The 15976-nt window shown below is 49.3% G+C and overlaps 7 protein-coding genes across 7 annotated transcripts; 4 read left to right on the forward strand and 3 right to left on the reverse strand.

Moving 5' to 3' along the window:
• Positions 1-826: 826 nt before the first annotated feature.
• Positions 827-2445, forward strand: CPAR01_04608 (uncharacterized protein; the record flags this gene model as incomplete). The annotated part of the gene is made up of 2 exons (XM_060488888.1): positions 827-1044; positions 1122-2445. 2 exons carry the CDS (start codon positions 827-829, stop codon positions 2443-2445), a joined length of 1542 nt encoding a protein of 513 aa, XP_060353094.1.
• Positions 2446-3701: 1256 nt separating this feature from the next.
• On the forward strand, positions 3702-4803 carry CPAR01_04609 (uncharacterized protein; the record flags this gene model as incomplete). Its single annotated transcript, XM_060488889.1, has 2 exons — positions 3702-4212; positions 4274-4803. 2 exons carry the CDS (start codon positions 3702-3704, stop codon positions 4801-4803), a joined length of 1041 nt encoding a protein of 346 aa, XP_060353095.1.
• A 546-nt stretch (positions 4804-5349) lies between these two features.
• Positions 5350-7087, reverse strand: CPAR01_04610 (FAD binding domain-containing protein; the record flags this gene model as incomplete). Its single annotated transcript, XM_060488890.1, has 3 exons — positions 5350-6332; positions 6450-6897; positions 6965-7087. 3 exons carry the CDS (start codon positions 7085-7087, stop codon positions 5350-5352), a joined length of 1554 nt encoding a protein of 517 aa, XP_060353096.1.
• A 1977-nt stretch (positions 7088-9064) lies between these two features.
• On the forward strand, positions 9065-9792 carry CPAR01_04611 (uncharacterized protein; the record flags this gene model as incomplete). The annotated part of the gene is made up of 2 exons (XM_060488891.1): positions 9065-9219; positions 9294-9792. Coding segments are annotated over 2 exons (654 nt in total), but the record flags the coding sequence as incomplete, so codon positions are not given.
• A 326-nt stretch (positions 9793-10118) lies between these two features.
• Positions 10119-11368, reverse strand: CPAR01_04612 (uncharacterized protein; the record flags this gene model as incomplete). Its single annotated transcript, XM_060488892.1, has 3 exons — positions 10119-10883; positions 10940-11003; positions 11079-11368. 3 exons carry the CDS (start codon positions 11366-11368, stop codon positions 10119-10121), a joined length of 1119 nt encoding a protein of 372 aa, XP_060353098.1.
• A 1381-nt stretch (positions 11369-12749) lies between these two features.
• Positions 12750-13497, forward strand: CPAR01_04613 (cysteine dioxygenase; the record flags this gene model as incomplete). The annotated part of the gene is made up of 2 exons (XM_060488893.1): positions 12750-12995; positions 13051-13497. 2 exons carry the CDS (start codon positions 12750-12752, stop codon positions 13495-13497), a joined length of 693 nt encoding a protein of 230 aa, XP_060353099.1.
• A 401-nt stretch (positions 13498-13898) lies between these two features.
• Positions 13899-15546, reverse strand: CPAR01_04614 (Mch2p; the record flags this gene model as incomplete). The annotated part of the gene is made up of 6 exons (XM_060488894.1): positions 13899-14319; positions 14379-14774; positions 14832-14956; positions 15014-15145; positions 15194-15291; positions 15348-15546. The coding sequence occupies 6 exons, from the start codon at positions 15544-15546 to the stop codon at positions 13899-13901; spliced, it is 1371 nt and encodes a 456-aa protein (XP_060353100.1).
• Between the last annotated feature and the right edge of the window lie 430 nt (positions 15547-15976).

Below are 15976 nucleotides of genomic sequence, written 5' to 3' on the forward strand. Positions count from 1 at the left end.
ACCGTCATCAACTATGTTACCCTGCAACGATCGTATTCCTTCTTATCCCCTTGATAACTCCATAATCATCATTTGCGCAGGCGCTGTAATTACCGCAATTGTTAGCAATTCGTATTCTGTCATCCCTTCTATGCATGCCGAGGCACTAGAACACGGAAAAGGTGCGGCCCCACGGCTATGGTAGAAACTGTGAGGCCGTCTGACTATAGCCAAGCCGTCCAGCCCTCAAATTTGAGCTGTGAGAGCCCCATCGCAGCCCGATACCTACCAAGTTGAGGCAAGTGCGGGATGCCGATGCATGTAGATTTCTTTCCTTGGCCCGGACCGCAAAGCTTGGCTCTATCCAGCCAGATCCGGTGGAGAGCTACAGGATCAGCATCCTTGCTAGGCATCAGGAACAGGGACTCTAATTCCACTTCACATGCGGGTGTGATGCTGAATCGCCAACATTGATGCTTTACGTAATATGCGAATGAGCCACCGCTTCAGAGTCTATGGTCTAAATTATGGGCCGTCATCCCAGGGGCCATTAAAATCATCAAGTGGTTCCCTCGGACTCTTAGCGTAAGACCGTGGCACTATTGCCTGCGATGGGGCGAAATGCTGAATGAGGACAACCTTCCGAGCAATGCCAAGTCCAAGTAGTCCGTACTTCCATCCAAGGAGCATTTATTCATATTCAATCTCTGGAGATGTCTACTTGGGAATATGGTGTATATAAAATCTGTAAACCTGTTCGCTCTCCAAGACCACGAATTGCATCGTGAACCTACCTTACTTAGTTACGAAAGAAAAGTCCTTGTCTTTTCCCAATTCCGTGCTCGACATGAAGGCAGCTATATTCTGCTGGCTTTTGCCGGCCTTGGTCACGTCTCAAAGCGTCACAGTTACAACCGCAACACTGTCACCATGGCAGACTGGAGAAGTCACGCCAGATGGAACCTGCGGAGGTACAACTGGTTTCGTATGTAGCCCTGTCTGGGGCGCCTGCTGTTCCAAGGATGGTAAATGCGGTCGTTCTGCTGCATTCTGCGGCGATGGTTGGTAAGCCTTATGTCTCATACCTTATTTACTGTCCTGGCACATGTGTCAGCTGATCACTCGACTTACACCGGACACAGTCAACCAGCCGCCGGTAACTGCAACGCGCCCGCACCTGCTCCCGCCCCACCACCCGGGCCCGGGAGTATCTCTCCCGACGGCTCATGTGGCGGAGCGAATCAGTATAACTGCACGACTTCCCCCTTCGGAGACTGCTGCTCTTCGAGCGGCTACTGTGGTACCACTTTGGGCCACTGTGGAAGTGGTTGTCAAGACCTTTTTGGCACATGTGGTGCGACGACCAATGTCAGCTCTGATGGCCAGTGCGGCTCCAATGGCAAGACGTGTTTGGGGTCAACATTTGGAGACTGCTGCTCATCCGGTGGTTACTGTGGAACATCCTCTGATCACTGCGATGCTGGCTGTAATGCGGCCTTTGGCACCTGTTCCAACGCGGACTCGGGCAGTATCTCTACGGATGGAACATGCGGGAAGAATGGCAAGACATGCAAGGGGTCCAAGTTTGGCGACTGCTGCTCCTCTGGCGGCTTCTGTGGCACTTCCAAAGACCATTGCCAGGCGGGCTGCCAGTCTCAGTTTGGCACATGTGGCGCAGAAGACAACGTTTCCACTGATGGTACTTGTGGGACAAACGGAAAGACCTGTAAGGGTTCTTCCTTCGGGGATTGCTGTTCTTCCACTGGATTCTGCGGCAAATCTACCGCTCATTGCGATGCTGGTTGCAATGCTGCGTTTGGCACTTGTAATGAAGCTGCCAGCGGTATCTCTGCTGACGGTCAATGTGGCAAGAACGGGAAGACCTGCAAGGGCTCTGCATTTGGCGATTGCTGCTCTTCCGGTGGCTACTGTGGCAAGTCATCTGACCACTGCGATGCCGGTTGCAATGCATCATTTGGTACCTGCAACACAGCTGCTGGAAGCATTTCCACGGATGGAACTTGCGGTAAGAACGGCAAAACATGCAAGGGTTCAGCCTTTGGAGATTGTTGCTCGTCTGGCGGGTTCTGTGGTAAATCTTCCGAGCACTGCGATGCTGGTTGCAACCCATCCTTTGGAACCTGTAACGAGGGCGCCTCAAGCATCTCAACCGATGGAAATTGCGGTTCGAAGAATGGCAAGACTTGCAAAGGTTCAACCTTTGGTGACTGCTGCTCTTCCAATGGTTACTGCGGAAAAAGCACCGACCATTGTCGCAATGGCTGCCAGCTGTCTTACGGCCTTTGCACTGGAATCTCAAGTGATGCAGTTTGCGGCACGAAAAACGGCAAGACATGCGCTGGATCTGGTCTTGGAAACTGCTGCTCAAGTGGAGGCTATTGTGGAAGCACTGGCGCTCATTGTGGCCAGGGATGGTACGTTTCAGTTCAGTTTTTGCGTGTCTAGTATTTGACTTTTCTCTCTTTTTTGCATCAAATGAGGTGCGAAATGCTGGACTTTATTGCTGACGTCGTATCTATCATAGCCAAAAAGATTCATCGAGCGGCTGCCTCACAGCCAACATCCCGTCTGTTGATGGCACTTGCGGCTCTAGCAAGGGAGGTTTCACATGTGCTGGTGGGCCTTTTGATGGTCAGTGTTGTAGCTCTTCAGGGTTTTGTGGAACGAGCTCTTCGCATTGCGGAACTGGCTGGTGAGTTTTGCTGTCCTAGTCCGCAAACGAATTCTTCCATACTAACTTATGTTTCAATGCAGCCAACCTGGCTCTGGACGCTGCACTTAGAAGACGAAAAGATTTTGCGTGTTTTGCAATTTCAGGAATCAGGAAGCGAGCTCTTAATAACTTATTTAGAATCGCGCCACTGTTTATAGAAAAATTTACCTCTTTGTGAATAAAGGCCCGTTGATTCCAATAACTCGATTTCTTCAACCATGGAGAAAAGGTTTGCTCGCGTTAATCTTACCTTAGGAAACAAATACCATGGCAGCACATGTGTCGAACAGATCACGGCCCTTTTGAATCAAGCTTCGTGCACCTGGTCGAGGGGGCAGATGCTTTGCTTGGTTGATCCGAGACCGGGTACACGAAGACTAATATGTTGAACCATTGTGATCTCAGGTACGTAGATCAACATAAAACCCAGGAGAGTCCGGCTAGTGTTCGCCTTTCAATTCAATCTCGAAGCAAGCGTGTCTGACATATGGAGCCTACGGCCTGACGCCAAGGCCGGGGATGCAATGATGCCGGTGGGATGGGTGGATGATTTTCACCCCAAAGTTGGAGAAGAAATTACACGCGCTCAAGACCCAGATACCAACATCTGAACACAGTAGTCCAGCCAGAAAATAAGTTTTAATGACGTATTAAATCAGTCTGTCGAATCATATTGTGATCTTCTTTGAGTCATGATGCTTAGTTGAGGTAATGTCATGGTCTGGCGGTTCAATGATACGCCTCTCAGAGCTCGGTGTCCACTGGAGACAAGTGACTGCCGGTTCGTCATCTCAAGACATATTTATCAGCAAGTTTAAGACGTTGCATCAAACATGAGAGTGGATTTGAACAAGACTTTTCTATATATAATATTGATCAACTAGCCTGCTCTCATAAGCTTTGCTAGCTCTCGGTCATTCACTTTGAGTCCAGACATCCTGCTCATTCACCAAACTCCACGATAACCCATCACAACTACACCTTCAAAATGGCAACTCAGCAGGTTTTCAGACTTCCTCAGCGCACATCCGTCAACGACCTCGTTGTTGGGACGGAGCCAATCCCAGAACCCTCCTCGAACGAAGTTCTGGTCCGCATTCGCAGTGTCGCTCTCAATTTCCGCGATTTCGCCGTTGCGACCGGACAGTACCCGTTCCCGGTCAAAGACAACGTGGTCCCCGGTTCCGATCTGTCTGGCGATGTTGTTAAAGTGGGAAGCCACGTTGACGACTTCGCCCATGGCGACAAAGTGATCTCGTCTTTTGATCTGAGCACACTTTATGGCGCCATGAAAGACTGGAATCACAGTCTTGGGGGCTGTGTAGATGGTGCCCTGCGGGAGTACATTGTTCTTCCAAGCTCTGCATTAGTCAAGGTGCCTAAGGAGACTAAGCTGAGCTACTCCCAGCTATCGGCGCTGGTCTGCACTGGAACGACTGCTTGGAATTCTCTCTATGGCAACATAGCTCTCAAGCCTGGCCAGACTGTCTTGTTTCTTGGTAATTATATTCGATCCCACTTGCCCTGAAAAATACATCAAAGACCTGACTTGCCACCCAGGAACTGGTGGTGTTTCCATTACCGGCCTCATCCTCGCCAAAGCAGCCGGAGCAACCACCATCATCACTTCTTCCTCAGATTCGAAGTTGCAACACGTGAAGGAGACCTACGGCCCTGACCATGTGATCAACTACAAGAAGACCCCAAAGTGGTCGGAGGATGTCTTGAGGATTACAGAGGGCCATGGCGCCGACTACGTATTTGAGAATGGCGGTGCTGGTACGATTGCCGAGAGCATCAATGCCGTGGCGTACGGGGGGTCCATCGCCGTGATTGGATTCCTTGCGTCATGCCCGCAGGAAAAGATGCCTGACGTCGCAGCACTCGCCTTGTCCAAAGGCGCGATTGTGCGAGGTATCATGGTGGGATCGCGGCAGCACTTGGAGGAAGTCACCCGTTACGTTGTCACCCGTCAATTGCAGGTTCCTGTCGAGAGGGAGTTCGGATCCAGTAGAGACGAGATCATCGCCGCCTTTGAGTATCTCACCAGCGGCACTCATATCGGCAAGGTCTGCATCAAGATGGCTTGAATTTTGTGCTGCACTCGTTTTAATACAAAATCACAAGTCGTCTTGGCTCATCCTGGTTGAATCAAAAAAAGATTTCGAGTTCGGGAAGAATTGAGGCCCATTTTGCACATTAGTCCTCCAACAATAACCGTTCTCGTAATGAATCATGTCGACGTCAAACGTTAATTTCCGCCCTGCTAATGCACATTCAGCCACAGACTGTAAGAGATCGTCATACCTATCAGTCAGCGTCCGCTGTGGCCGTAAATTCAGCTCCACAGAATTGATGGGCCTTGGAGCCAACAAGATTCAAGACCATCTCTAAAATTTGCAGTCACTGCTTTTTACGATGGAAGAATTTGTTGTAAGGAAGATTTAGAATATAATCAAGGCACCTTACGCCCAGCTGTGCACGTGAAGGTATCGCGAAGAGGTGTCACGGAAAGAACGGTTCATGAGTGTTACTGATATCTAGAGAGGGAATGAGGTGTTAAATAAGATTACTTGAGCGAGGCACTGAGTTCGGGGTATATGCATGAAAATCTTTCGATAATCCTCATCTGTCAGTCAGGCTCTATTGCTTTTGGAAATTTTGAACCCTCCTGACACCCGATGTTGGAAGAAGCCGTTGGGGTCATAAGTCTGAGCCACCTTCTCCAAGAAGTCCTGATTATCGCCTCCGTACGACTGAAGTGGGTCCTGTGTCTGGTGTGCGTAGTTGATGTACTTGAAGATTGTGCTTTGTCCTGTCCTTGCAGCATGCTCGGAAATCTCATCTATGACTGCCTCAAACTTTCCAGTCAACAATGCCTCGTCATTTGGGGTTGGAAGCAAGCACTCGACTTGAAGCACGACGGATGGCTCTGTCAGCTCTTCGTTTAATCCGAGGATATTAGGCCCGTTGTGAGCGTAGTTGGTTGAGAGGGGAGTCATCACAAATATTATCGTGGCATTCTCGTCGAGTTTTCCCTCCAGGTCCGCGATGAGAGCCTCGAAAACTTCAAGAACTTTCCTGCCCATCTCCATGGTTGCGTGGAAGCTCTGCGTAAACCACACATTGTACAAACCGAGTGTGCCTTGGAGCTGCTTGACGAATTCTGAGTTCGGGACCGCCGATCTGGTGTCAATAAGAGGCCCCAAGTCCGCGAGTCCGGCGAAGGAGGACGATTTGCTGACGCCATCAACGTTGGCGGTAATGAAGGCGACTGAAGGATCTCGCCCAGGACCCCACGACAAGGAAACAAATCCGCTCTCGGCAGGATTTTCCTCGTTCTCTCTGACCATAGTGATGAAGCTTTTCACGACGGGTTCCTTGTCTGCATATGCGAATGCGACGATACCACCGTAAATGTCATTTGCAGGGAAAGTTCGCAGGTCGAACCTTGTCACGACACCAAGATTGTTCATGCCACCTTTCAGAGCCTTGAAAAGGTCCGCGTACGCCGTCGCGTTCGCTTCAATGAGACTACCATTAGCGAGCACCACTTGCGCAAATACGCTGTTAGCACTGCAGATTCCGCACGATTTGGAACCGCACTCGTCATGAATATCTGTACCTCGTAGTTCAAAACATTATCGGCGGAAAGGCCGTACTTCGCAGAATACCATGAGAAGCCTACCAATGTTTCAGTTAATTACCTCGTGATTCAGCTGAGATTTCACCTTACCTCCGCCAAGCAGGAACCCTCCCACACCAACATAACCTTCGCGTCCGCCCATTGTCATCACCCCTTGTTCCTCAAGGGCAGAGTACACTTCACTCCAGCGCCCGCCGGGGCCGAGCGCTGCAACACCGTGTCCCGGCGAATCAGGATTCTCCATATAGCTGATGGAATTGATGCCACCGAGATCGATGGTAACGCCATTGGCAGCATTATTCGACGGGAATGGTGAGTGGCCACCGCTACGTATGGCCACCGTCCAACAGCCCAAGGCTTCGCGGTTAAGTGGCTTGATGGCGTCCGAAACCTGCTGTGAAGTCGTGGGCTTGAGGATACATGAAGGTCGAACGTCTTGAACATCGCCAGAGTAGTAAGACTGAATGGTGACGGCGTACTCCGTGTCGTTCGAAAAGAAAATTTGGCCAGAGAGCCCAGCGCGGATGAGGATATCGCACTGCAAGATGAGTCGGTCAGCATCCTAGTCTCAAGGCCAAGACGTTCACATCTAGAAGCTGACAGACCCCTGTGAGTTGGGATGCAGCATTGGACCGAATGCCGCAAGCAGGTCCAAAGAACGCGGATGCTGCAAATGTTGGAACAAAGAATAGAACCGCTGCAGCGGTGTACCACACTGTTGAAGGCATCACATTCGTTGATGGAAGAGATCTTGGCGAAACCCAAATCAAACGATGTGGCCGATGTCTGTCTTCTTAAGACATCCATCGATCAGCATTCGGTAAACTCATCGGCACCGATGCTCGATCATAATAAGGGCTGTCAAGGGGAGTCATTCGCTTTCGGTTTCCAGCACTTGTCAGTAGCCACGACCTTTCGTAAATCACTGCAATCTATTGGACAGCGTATCTTGTATCGCTGTACGCGTCGTATTTTCTGTTACATTTCCAAAATTCAAATATTGGAAACGGCACAGCAGCTCGGCGAGCTCTGCTGAGCTTGTCCTTCGCGGATTCACTCCGAATGCAGGCAAACATAGACTAAGCCTAATCCGTTTCTTACTGTTGGTTGTTAGACTAAGCGATGCTTTCTTTCCTTTTCATTGGCCACCGCTTGCATATCCTCGTGGACCAACAGAATCGCCGAGCAGAAATGCTGCGGCGCAGCGGGGACTGGATCCATCCAGACTTTGGGGACATCCTCATTATGCATGTACGGACTGTTATTTGCCTGACCAAACATGGACCCAGAGAGGAAGTTTCTCCGGGCCAAACCAACAGCATCAAGTTGACCCGACCTTTCCACCGGAAGAGAGTAAGGCGTAATCTCAACATGGACCAGCTATTGATCAGTGACTCAAGCTACGCCTCCGTTGCTGGGAATATTGGTTGAATGTGCGATATCAAGAATTGCGACTGGTGAGAAGATAGCCTCAACCTCCGCAGTCTGTTGCAGTGTTCGACGAAGGGAGTGTCAGGATGTGTAGTAGTATAAGGGGCTTAAAATGGACAATTCAACCAGGAGGCGTCTAAGTATTGACTGTACAGGCAATAGGTTGAGACTCAGGTGGACTTGCTGGATGAACAAAAGTTCTTTCTCATTCTCGGGCGGGCGTAGGAAGTCAGTCGCGTTGGTGAAAAGCGCAATCACGAACGTAACTCCAACACTGCCCCTTTTCGTTCTTTATCTTGCTGTCTCGTCATTTCTTCTGCGGTCTTACTCCAGTATAAGTGGCTCCTTTCCATTGCCAGCTCTGGATTTATTACGATCACTTCCACGGAATTCTTTGTGACCAGTACAGATGAGGGTCTTCAATAGCTCTAAGGGAATACAAAATCTCTTCTCGACAGTACTTGCAGATTGGAGATCCTTGCTCAGTTGCTAACACGACACCCTTGAAAGAATTCGCCAGGTTCTGAGACGTCGGAAATCAGGCTAGCAAACCAACACGTCCCTTAGAGGTCGCAGGCAATGTTAAAGCTACCTGAGAAAGAAGACTTGAGCACTACGCCCGCCCCCATAAAGTAACCCGTGTGCTCGAGGATTAGGACTAGGGCGCATTCTAACCTTTGCTTCCTTCCTCTATCAATTATCTACGCCGTGGAACCTTCAAGCATAGTGTAGCTAACCATGCCAACACAGTACCCCTTGCCTTCCGGAGACCCATCTTTGACGACGACAGTGCTCGCATCAATATGGGTAATGGCATCAACGTCAACCATCTTTCTCGTGCTCCGAATCTACTGTAGATCAGTTCGTACTAGAATGATGTGGTGGGACGATTATCTCCTCATTATAGGATGGATGTTCCTAATGATTGGGGTCTCGCTCCAAACAGTCGTTTTCGGATCTGGTTACCTAGTTACCACTCTGTCAGGGCCCATCATTACCCCCGCAAACTTGGCATCCGACAATGCAATGAAGCTTTCCCTAGCTTTCAGCAAGACGTCATTCGCCCTCACCCTGCTGAGAATCACGACAGGATGGTTGCGTCCTGTGATTATCCTGATCACTTGCATGACAGACATAATGTGCCTTGTGCACACAATTTTGGTCTGGAGACCGACTTGTGGAGCTGAGAGCGCGTTTTCACTTGGTTCGTGCTGGTCAATCAACAGCAGCATCTGGATGAATATCATCGGGTCTAGTGAGTACTTCTACTGAAGCTGGACTTGTCTTGGTCTAACGTCTTATTGGGAATAGTTGTCTCCGCGGTGACAGATTTCGGTCTAGCTCTGATTCCAATTTACTCGGTATGGGACTTACAAATGGTCAAACGGGAGAAAGCCGGCGTCGCGATTGCTATGAGTATCGGTGTGCTGTAAGTGAGAAAACCACTCATTCTTTGCCTCAACAAGTCTGCCAAACTACTCGGGGCACCTACCTTATCTTCAGGGTCACTGATTACAATGGTAGGGCAGGAATCGTTGCTGTTCTCAAAGCTGTGGAAGCTCTTGAAGTCACGAGAGTTGTCGGAACCGAGTGTCAGTGTTGTCCCTATGTGTCTTACCTTGAGTCGCAAGTGAATATTGACAAAGCTATCTCTCTCGCAGTTTCTCGCCGGCTTGCCGTCTTGACCATTTGGATTCACGCAGAACCCAATGCGACGATTGTTGCAGCCTCCATACCGGTACTGAGAGTACTGATACGGGATGTTGCAAAATCATTTGCATCCTACCATCCCTCGGCTGCACACTACGTAAAATCCGACGGAGTCTTTCAGAGTGCCAACCTCTCGAATGTACGAGCAACAAGTATCAACAGCGATCATGATAGCGAGACAATGATTCTTCCTATCTTCAAGCCAGGAACGGAAGCGGATGATCGATATCGAGCCGAGGGCCAGGAAGCTGTCGAACTTCGTAAGCTTCATGCACACGTACCTTCGGGGTAGCATGGATGCCGCCTGGTCAGGCTCCAAGAGGTCAAATAGGACTACTTGTTTCACCACGGAGTATTCTGGTACTTATGTCAGGTGTATATATGTCATTAAGATAATGATTGGTACCAAGGTGTTTGGCATGCAAGCTTCTACTTGACGACAACCATCAATTACTGTATTGATGAGAACATACAGTCAAGTTAGATGACCTGAGGCTACGGAGAGAGCGAACAGAAGATTGGAAAGAAGAAGCACTACTTTGACACAAGTACGTACTTGGTACATACCCGTTCGGGAAGCTGTGAAGTCGAACAGAGAACAATCCTTCTAAAGAAACATTACACCTCCTTATACAACCCGCCGATGAGCAAAGACCGATCCTGATTCCCATAAGAAGCCTCATACATGTTGTTCTTGCGGTCGTACCAATCCATGACATTTGTCAGCCGACCTTCTCCATCGATAAACTCAACATCATCACTAGGTCTTAGGAAGTAGGTGACAGAATAGCGATCCACATCGGGCAACGGAAGGACCCGATGCACTGCCGACTTCAGTCTATCGCGCGTCAAGAACCGTAGCACATCAGCCACATTGACCACCGCGCAGCCGGGACGTGGCTCGACATACTGCCACTCCATGGGTGTTTCCGCCTTTTCTTTCTTGGGCTCATTGTTGGCGTGGCCCTGACTGTGTCCTCTGTGGTAGCCACTGTCGAGGCTTTCGTCTGAATCGTGAGACGCCGAGGAGGAGGCTGAGGACGGTGAGGATATTTCGGGAGTTGAAAGGACTTGCAAACCCCACTGGGGCGCAAAGACAAGTGTCAAGGTGCCATAGTCTGTGTGAACATTATGTCCGGCATAACCTCCAGTTGGATCCATGGGGATATAATGCAGGAATGCAAGGGCACTCTTGGAGGGACAGTCGCTTCGGTGGAAGTGGTTGAGGCTCTGCGCTCCCTTCAGCCCCAGGGCGTTCGAGATACGGTCAAGGAGCACTCGAGTAATGTAGTGACACTGGCTCTGGAAAGAGATGAATGTCTGGAGGTTGTCTTCTACCACTGGCGGTAAGCCCCATCGACCGGCCAGTTCAAAGCTACCCGTCTGTACAATTGTTAGAATCGTCGTTGTCTGTGACCACATGTCCTACCGATATTTACCTTGAGAACTTCCCAGCCATCTCGACCTCCGTGCGTCCCAGCCTGTGAACCGATTGGCTTGTATCTAAGGGCAACATTTTAATTAGCTTCAGCAAGCAAATCAACGGTCACCTGGCTTAGAAGGGCGGCTTTGACAAACCCATGAGATGCCATGCTGATAGCCAGTTCTTTGCGCTTCGCGGCGGTTGGCTGGTCGAACCAGTCCTTCATGACAATGTTCAACCTGTCAAGGTTCTCTAGCATTGTAGCAGAATACTGGTCCGAAATGTCCAAGTAGAAGAAGCCAACATTCTCGCAGGCAGAGATAATCTTGTCAATGGTCGCTGGGTCGCGGTCTAGTACTTTGGAAAAAACCACGGTATCTAGGTTCGCAGTCGGTGCATAAGGGGCAGCAGCACCATCCATCTTTTTTGAACCAGCCACGGTCATCTTGAAGAGGTGAGAGGAATCAGATGCGATGTTGTAAACGCACTACGACTGTTGACGGTGCAGAGGAGTAGGTTTTAAGGTAGGCGGGCTCGCTGGATAGGTAATTCATATAACTATATGATAACGAGTCGCAATCTTTGAATCGTCTTTCTTCGCGGCCGACAATTTTGCTCAACTCCGATATTACGTATAGCTACACAGGATTACGCGTCATTTCAAAGCCTTGCTGATCCTATAACCGTCACAGAGACCAATTAAGTCTATGCATCTTCCAATCTACTTTGTCTCACCTGAAATCAGGCCATGATCTTGTTCGCTCGGCCTCAGCTGGATACATTCCAATGACATGACAACCATCTCGAATTTGTATATTGTCTCCCCTTCAAGCTATAAGATATATCTTCTCTTCTTCTACAATGTACTCTTGATGTATTCCGATGCCTTCTCAGACTCCTTGTCTCAGATTGTAAGTGCTAGCAAAATGCGCCTCACGGCTGCGTCCGCTGACTGCCTAAATTACGGAACTTTTGGGGGAACCCCTACGCTCTATGGGCTTATCTTCAAGCCTATGATGTTCAACTTCTCGTCTGGTGAATATCGTACATGTATCACTAGGCGCCAAGGTCCAGCCGAGGCTGAAAGTCGGGACAAGGCGGCTGCGAGCGCTCGGCGAGGGGGTGGGCAGGGGCGGTGTCTTACCCGGGCTAGACTCTTATGTGGGAGCGTTGAGCTTGTATTCTCCAGTACCCACGCGGCTGTCGCACAGGAGCGCTTTCACTCCCTCAGAAGCTGTCGGCAATCGGTACCCGATATCCGCATGCTCATATGTCTTACAATCACGACAAACTTATGACTGGAAAAGGAAAGTGCAAATACAAAGTTTGGGAGGCGTTCGCCGCTAAGACGAAAACGCGGTGGAACGGGATAGTAAGCGTTGCATTGCAGGGAGAGGATGGCCCGGTGAGGATGTGGGGGAAGGATCGGAATGGACTCATAGCCACTTCTCGGCGCAATCACTTTCACATCACTGGTTACTTCCGCTTCCCTGCTCGACTCAAGTATGAAAACGAAGCGAGTTGATAACCAAATTATTCTCGGCATAATCACAGAATTGCCACCATCATTATGCACGTCAGCCCCCGACTGAGAACAGGCCGGTAGCAGGCAGCTCGACTAGGCTGACTCGAGAAATGAATAGAGATTGGAATTTCCGTAACATCTAGAGCTATTTTGATCTCGAGGTATCAAAATATATCTGGTAGCATGGCTTATATACTACATGCAGAGGTTGAAAACAGAAGATTATATTTGCCGCCTTCTCGTCCGTTTCACGCACCCTCTTGATCCTGACTGGTGTCAACACTTGTTCAAGCTTTTTACAATGCCGCATTCTGAAGACACAACTAGCCTCAAACATCTTGGCAAGTTCGATGAGCTTGTGAAAGCTCTTAAAGACGCTCTCGGTTCTTCGGGGCTGACCTGTGATGATATCGACCTTGACTTGTTGATGGATCTCATGAAGAATTATACCAGCGATGAGAAAGAATGGGGAGCTTTTGCATTTGCCAATCCTAGCATGGCATATACCCGAAACCTTGTAGATGAGGGTAACGGCAAGAGTAACTTGGTAAGACCTGTGATCATGAAAGATGCTCGTCTGTTTCTAATTTATGTGGATATAGTTGGTCCTCGTCTGGACACCCGGAAAGGGAAGCCCCATCCACAGTCATAGCAACGCGCACTGCTTGATGAAGATCCTCAAAGGAAGCCTGACGGAGACACGCTACGACTTTCCTCAGGACTCCAATCGGGGAACCGACTCAGCCGCCTTGAATGATACCAATGAAAGCATGCATGTGGCTTTGGAATCAGTTTACACTGAGAACCATGTGGCCTACATGAGCGACGACCATGGTGTGCACAAGATGTGGAACAACAGCAATGATTTTGCTGTCTCGCTCCATCTCTACACGCCGCCCAATATTGTCAAGAATGGCTGCTACGTCTTTGACGCAGAGACTGGGAAGGGAACTCTTGTGAAAAACTGCGAATACTATTCCATTCATGGCCACCGAGATCCAGACGCGCTGGCCAGTGTAACAAAGAAACTGGCACCATCTCTACTTTGAAATTGTAGACTAGAATTATACGCTCAACGCTATATGTTCGGTTATTTTCACCAAAATATTGCCAAGCTGCAAGGTCTTCTAAAAACCAAACCTGAATTCTCAACTACCTTGGTGAATGAACAACCGACATCTGAAGTATGCGATCGTCTTGGTTCAAAGACACACATAGGGAGAACCTTCGAGAGTTGTGCTAGAAAGAAAATATGCGATTTCATTTCTCCAATCTGGCCAAGTACGAGCGATTGCCCGATATGCTGTCAAATCCATTTAATCACCGGAATCAAATTTGTGTCCTATGAGCACCCATTGTGAAGGCAGGCTTCAAATACCACTTTCAAGTATATCTACTGATGCTTGAATCGATTTGATATATTGATCGTTGGGGAGGAAATTGCAAGTTTCTAAGCTGTCTTCCGTTTCTTTAATAGACCAAAGGCTCCTAAAGTAGCTGCGGTCATTGTCGTCCCTAGAAGAATGATGAATGATCGCCACTTTCCAGCGCCGTACCCAGGCTGTACTCCAATACTCTCGCTGTTTTGAAGAACAGCCGCAGCTATGTAGCCTGACGCCACACCTATGACACCTCTGGTAAATAGGAGAATGCCGGAAACGAAGAGTTCCTCGGCTGGCCGCTCGGGATCATCAACCGCAATTGCCGCCATGTGGCTTCGCAGAACCATGAAGCTAAAGGCAAATGCCCCAAATAAGATCGAAGTGATCACCATATTCCAGTAGTATATACCCAATCCCCATACAACGAAGACTGCAAAGCTGCTGACGAGGGTGCTAAGCAGCATGGGTATCAAAGGTCCGATCGCATCTCTGTTGTATCTATTTATTAGCAACGAGTCATACGTAGATTTGAGGTCCATTTTACTTACGTCAAGGCTCCTAGCGAGATTTGACCGATGATCCCAAACAGCGACAGGAATGTGACCAACAAGGCGCCTTTCTCCGGTGAGATACCCAGGTCCGTGGCGTAACTGGGCAGGTAGTTTGCCGGTAAATTGTTTGCCAGACTTTGCAGCGTCATCGAAAGAACAAAGAGCCAAAACACTGGCTTTCTGAAAACTCTAGTAGTAGACGATGATTGTCGAGCTGCAGCCTCCATTTCCGATTTACTTGTACGTCGAGGCCGAACGAAGATAATGCCAAGTGATATGATCACTGCTGTAAACACGGCCCATCCAATCAGGGTTGTACGAGGCCCGAAGCGCTTGAGCAGGACGGAAAATATTGGAGAAAGACCGGCGGCCGCGATGTTGGGGGCTCCGAAACTGCCACCATCAAATTAGCTAGTCGTTCTGTTGGCTATAAGGTTCTATGCATCATACAATATGCCGTTGGCAAGACCACGACGCTTGAGGAACCACTCGTCCACGAAACTTAAGCAAGGTGCGAAGAGAAGGCCGCTCGAGAATCCATACATGAGCCCTTGTGTCATGATGACCTGCACAGCCTGGGACAAACTGTCAACATTTCGATTGAACACAAAGACTGTTTGAAAACTGCTTACAGTAGTCGAGAAAGCAGCGCCAATTGAAGATGCTACCACTAGCACCATACCACTCCACATCATGTAGCGTCTATAGTGAGGGTAGGCTGTGATGATCTTGAGTAGAAACGGCGGCAGAGTTTGCAACAGGCCCTGGCAAAACTTAGGTCAGTGGTATAAATGAACATTGAGCGTCCTTACCACCACTAACAGGCCTGTAGAAGCGACTAATTGATTCCCTTGTAGAGGAGGAGTCTTGAAGTAGTATTCTCGAAACACACCCTGAGTGGCTCCGAAGCCTATATTCATGATTGTCAAAATGGCCTGCAACAGAGCGACTCTCATGTTGACTCACCCCAGGTTGCCATCGCAATGACGGAGATAGCAATGAGGCTCGTCCAAGCTGCTCTTCCACTGTCTCGAGGGGGTAGATTCTCATTGCCATCATGCTGCTCTTCACTGAGTGAGGCAGAGTCGGGCACCAAGACTGGTCCCGTGCTCACCGACTTCTCATTTGGCAGCGGCGCCTGCCTCTCCAGCTCACTCGAGATCATCGTTGTGCAAAAGGCGATTCGGGTGCGGAAAAGACGAGAGGGATGGTGTAAAAAGCAGCACGAAGACAGCCACTCCCGATTGTTGTAGGTGCTGGTATTCCTGGAAATCGACTAATTAGGTGTCAGAAAAGGTATGTAGGAGGTGAGATTAGAACCCCAAAGCTGATCGTGCTTACAAGTATACGTAAGCTTGAATGTTGGGCTTCCTGACTTGGCAAACATAGACGAAAGATCAATCCAACATGCCATGAGTCTTGTTATGCTTAGCCTAAGACACTAAGTCTGCCGCTAATCCCGGCGCGAACCGAGACGTTGGCCCAGTGCACGCCTCCCGGGCGATGACTAGACAAGAACGGATGGCAAAGTATTTGCATGTACTGCTCAAACCGGATCTCGGTGCAGTCTGAGGAAGCGCGGATCTCGGTCGTGA

The sequence above is a fragment of the Colletotrichum paranaense genome (genome assembly GCF_030867605.1).
Source record: "Colletotrichum paranaense strain IMI 384185 chromosome Unknown Scaffold_3.1, whole genome shotgun sequence".
In the NCBI taxonomy this organism is placed as follows: Eukaryota; Fungi; Ascomycota; class Sordariomycetes; order Glomerellales; family Glomerellaceae; genus Colletotrichum; species Colletotrichum paranaense.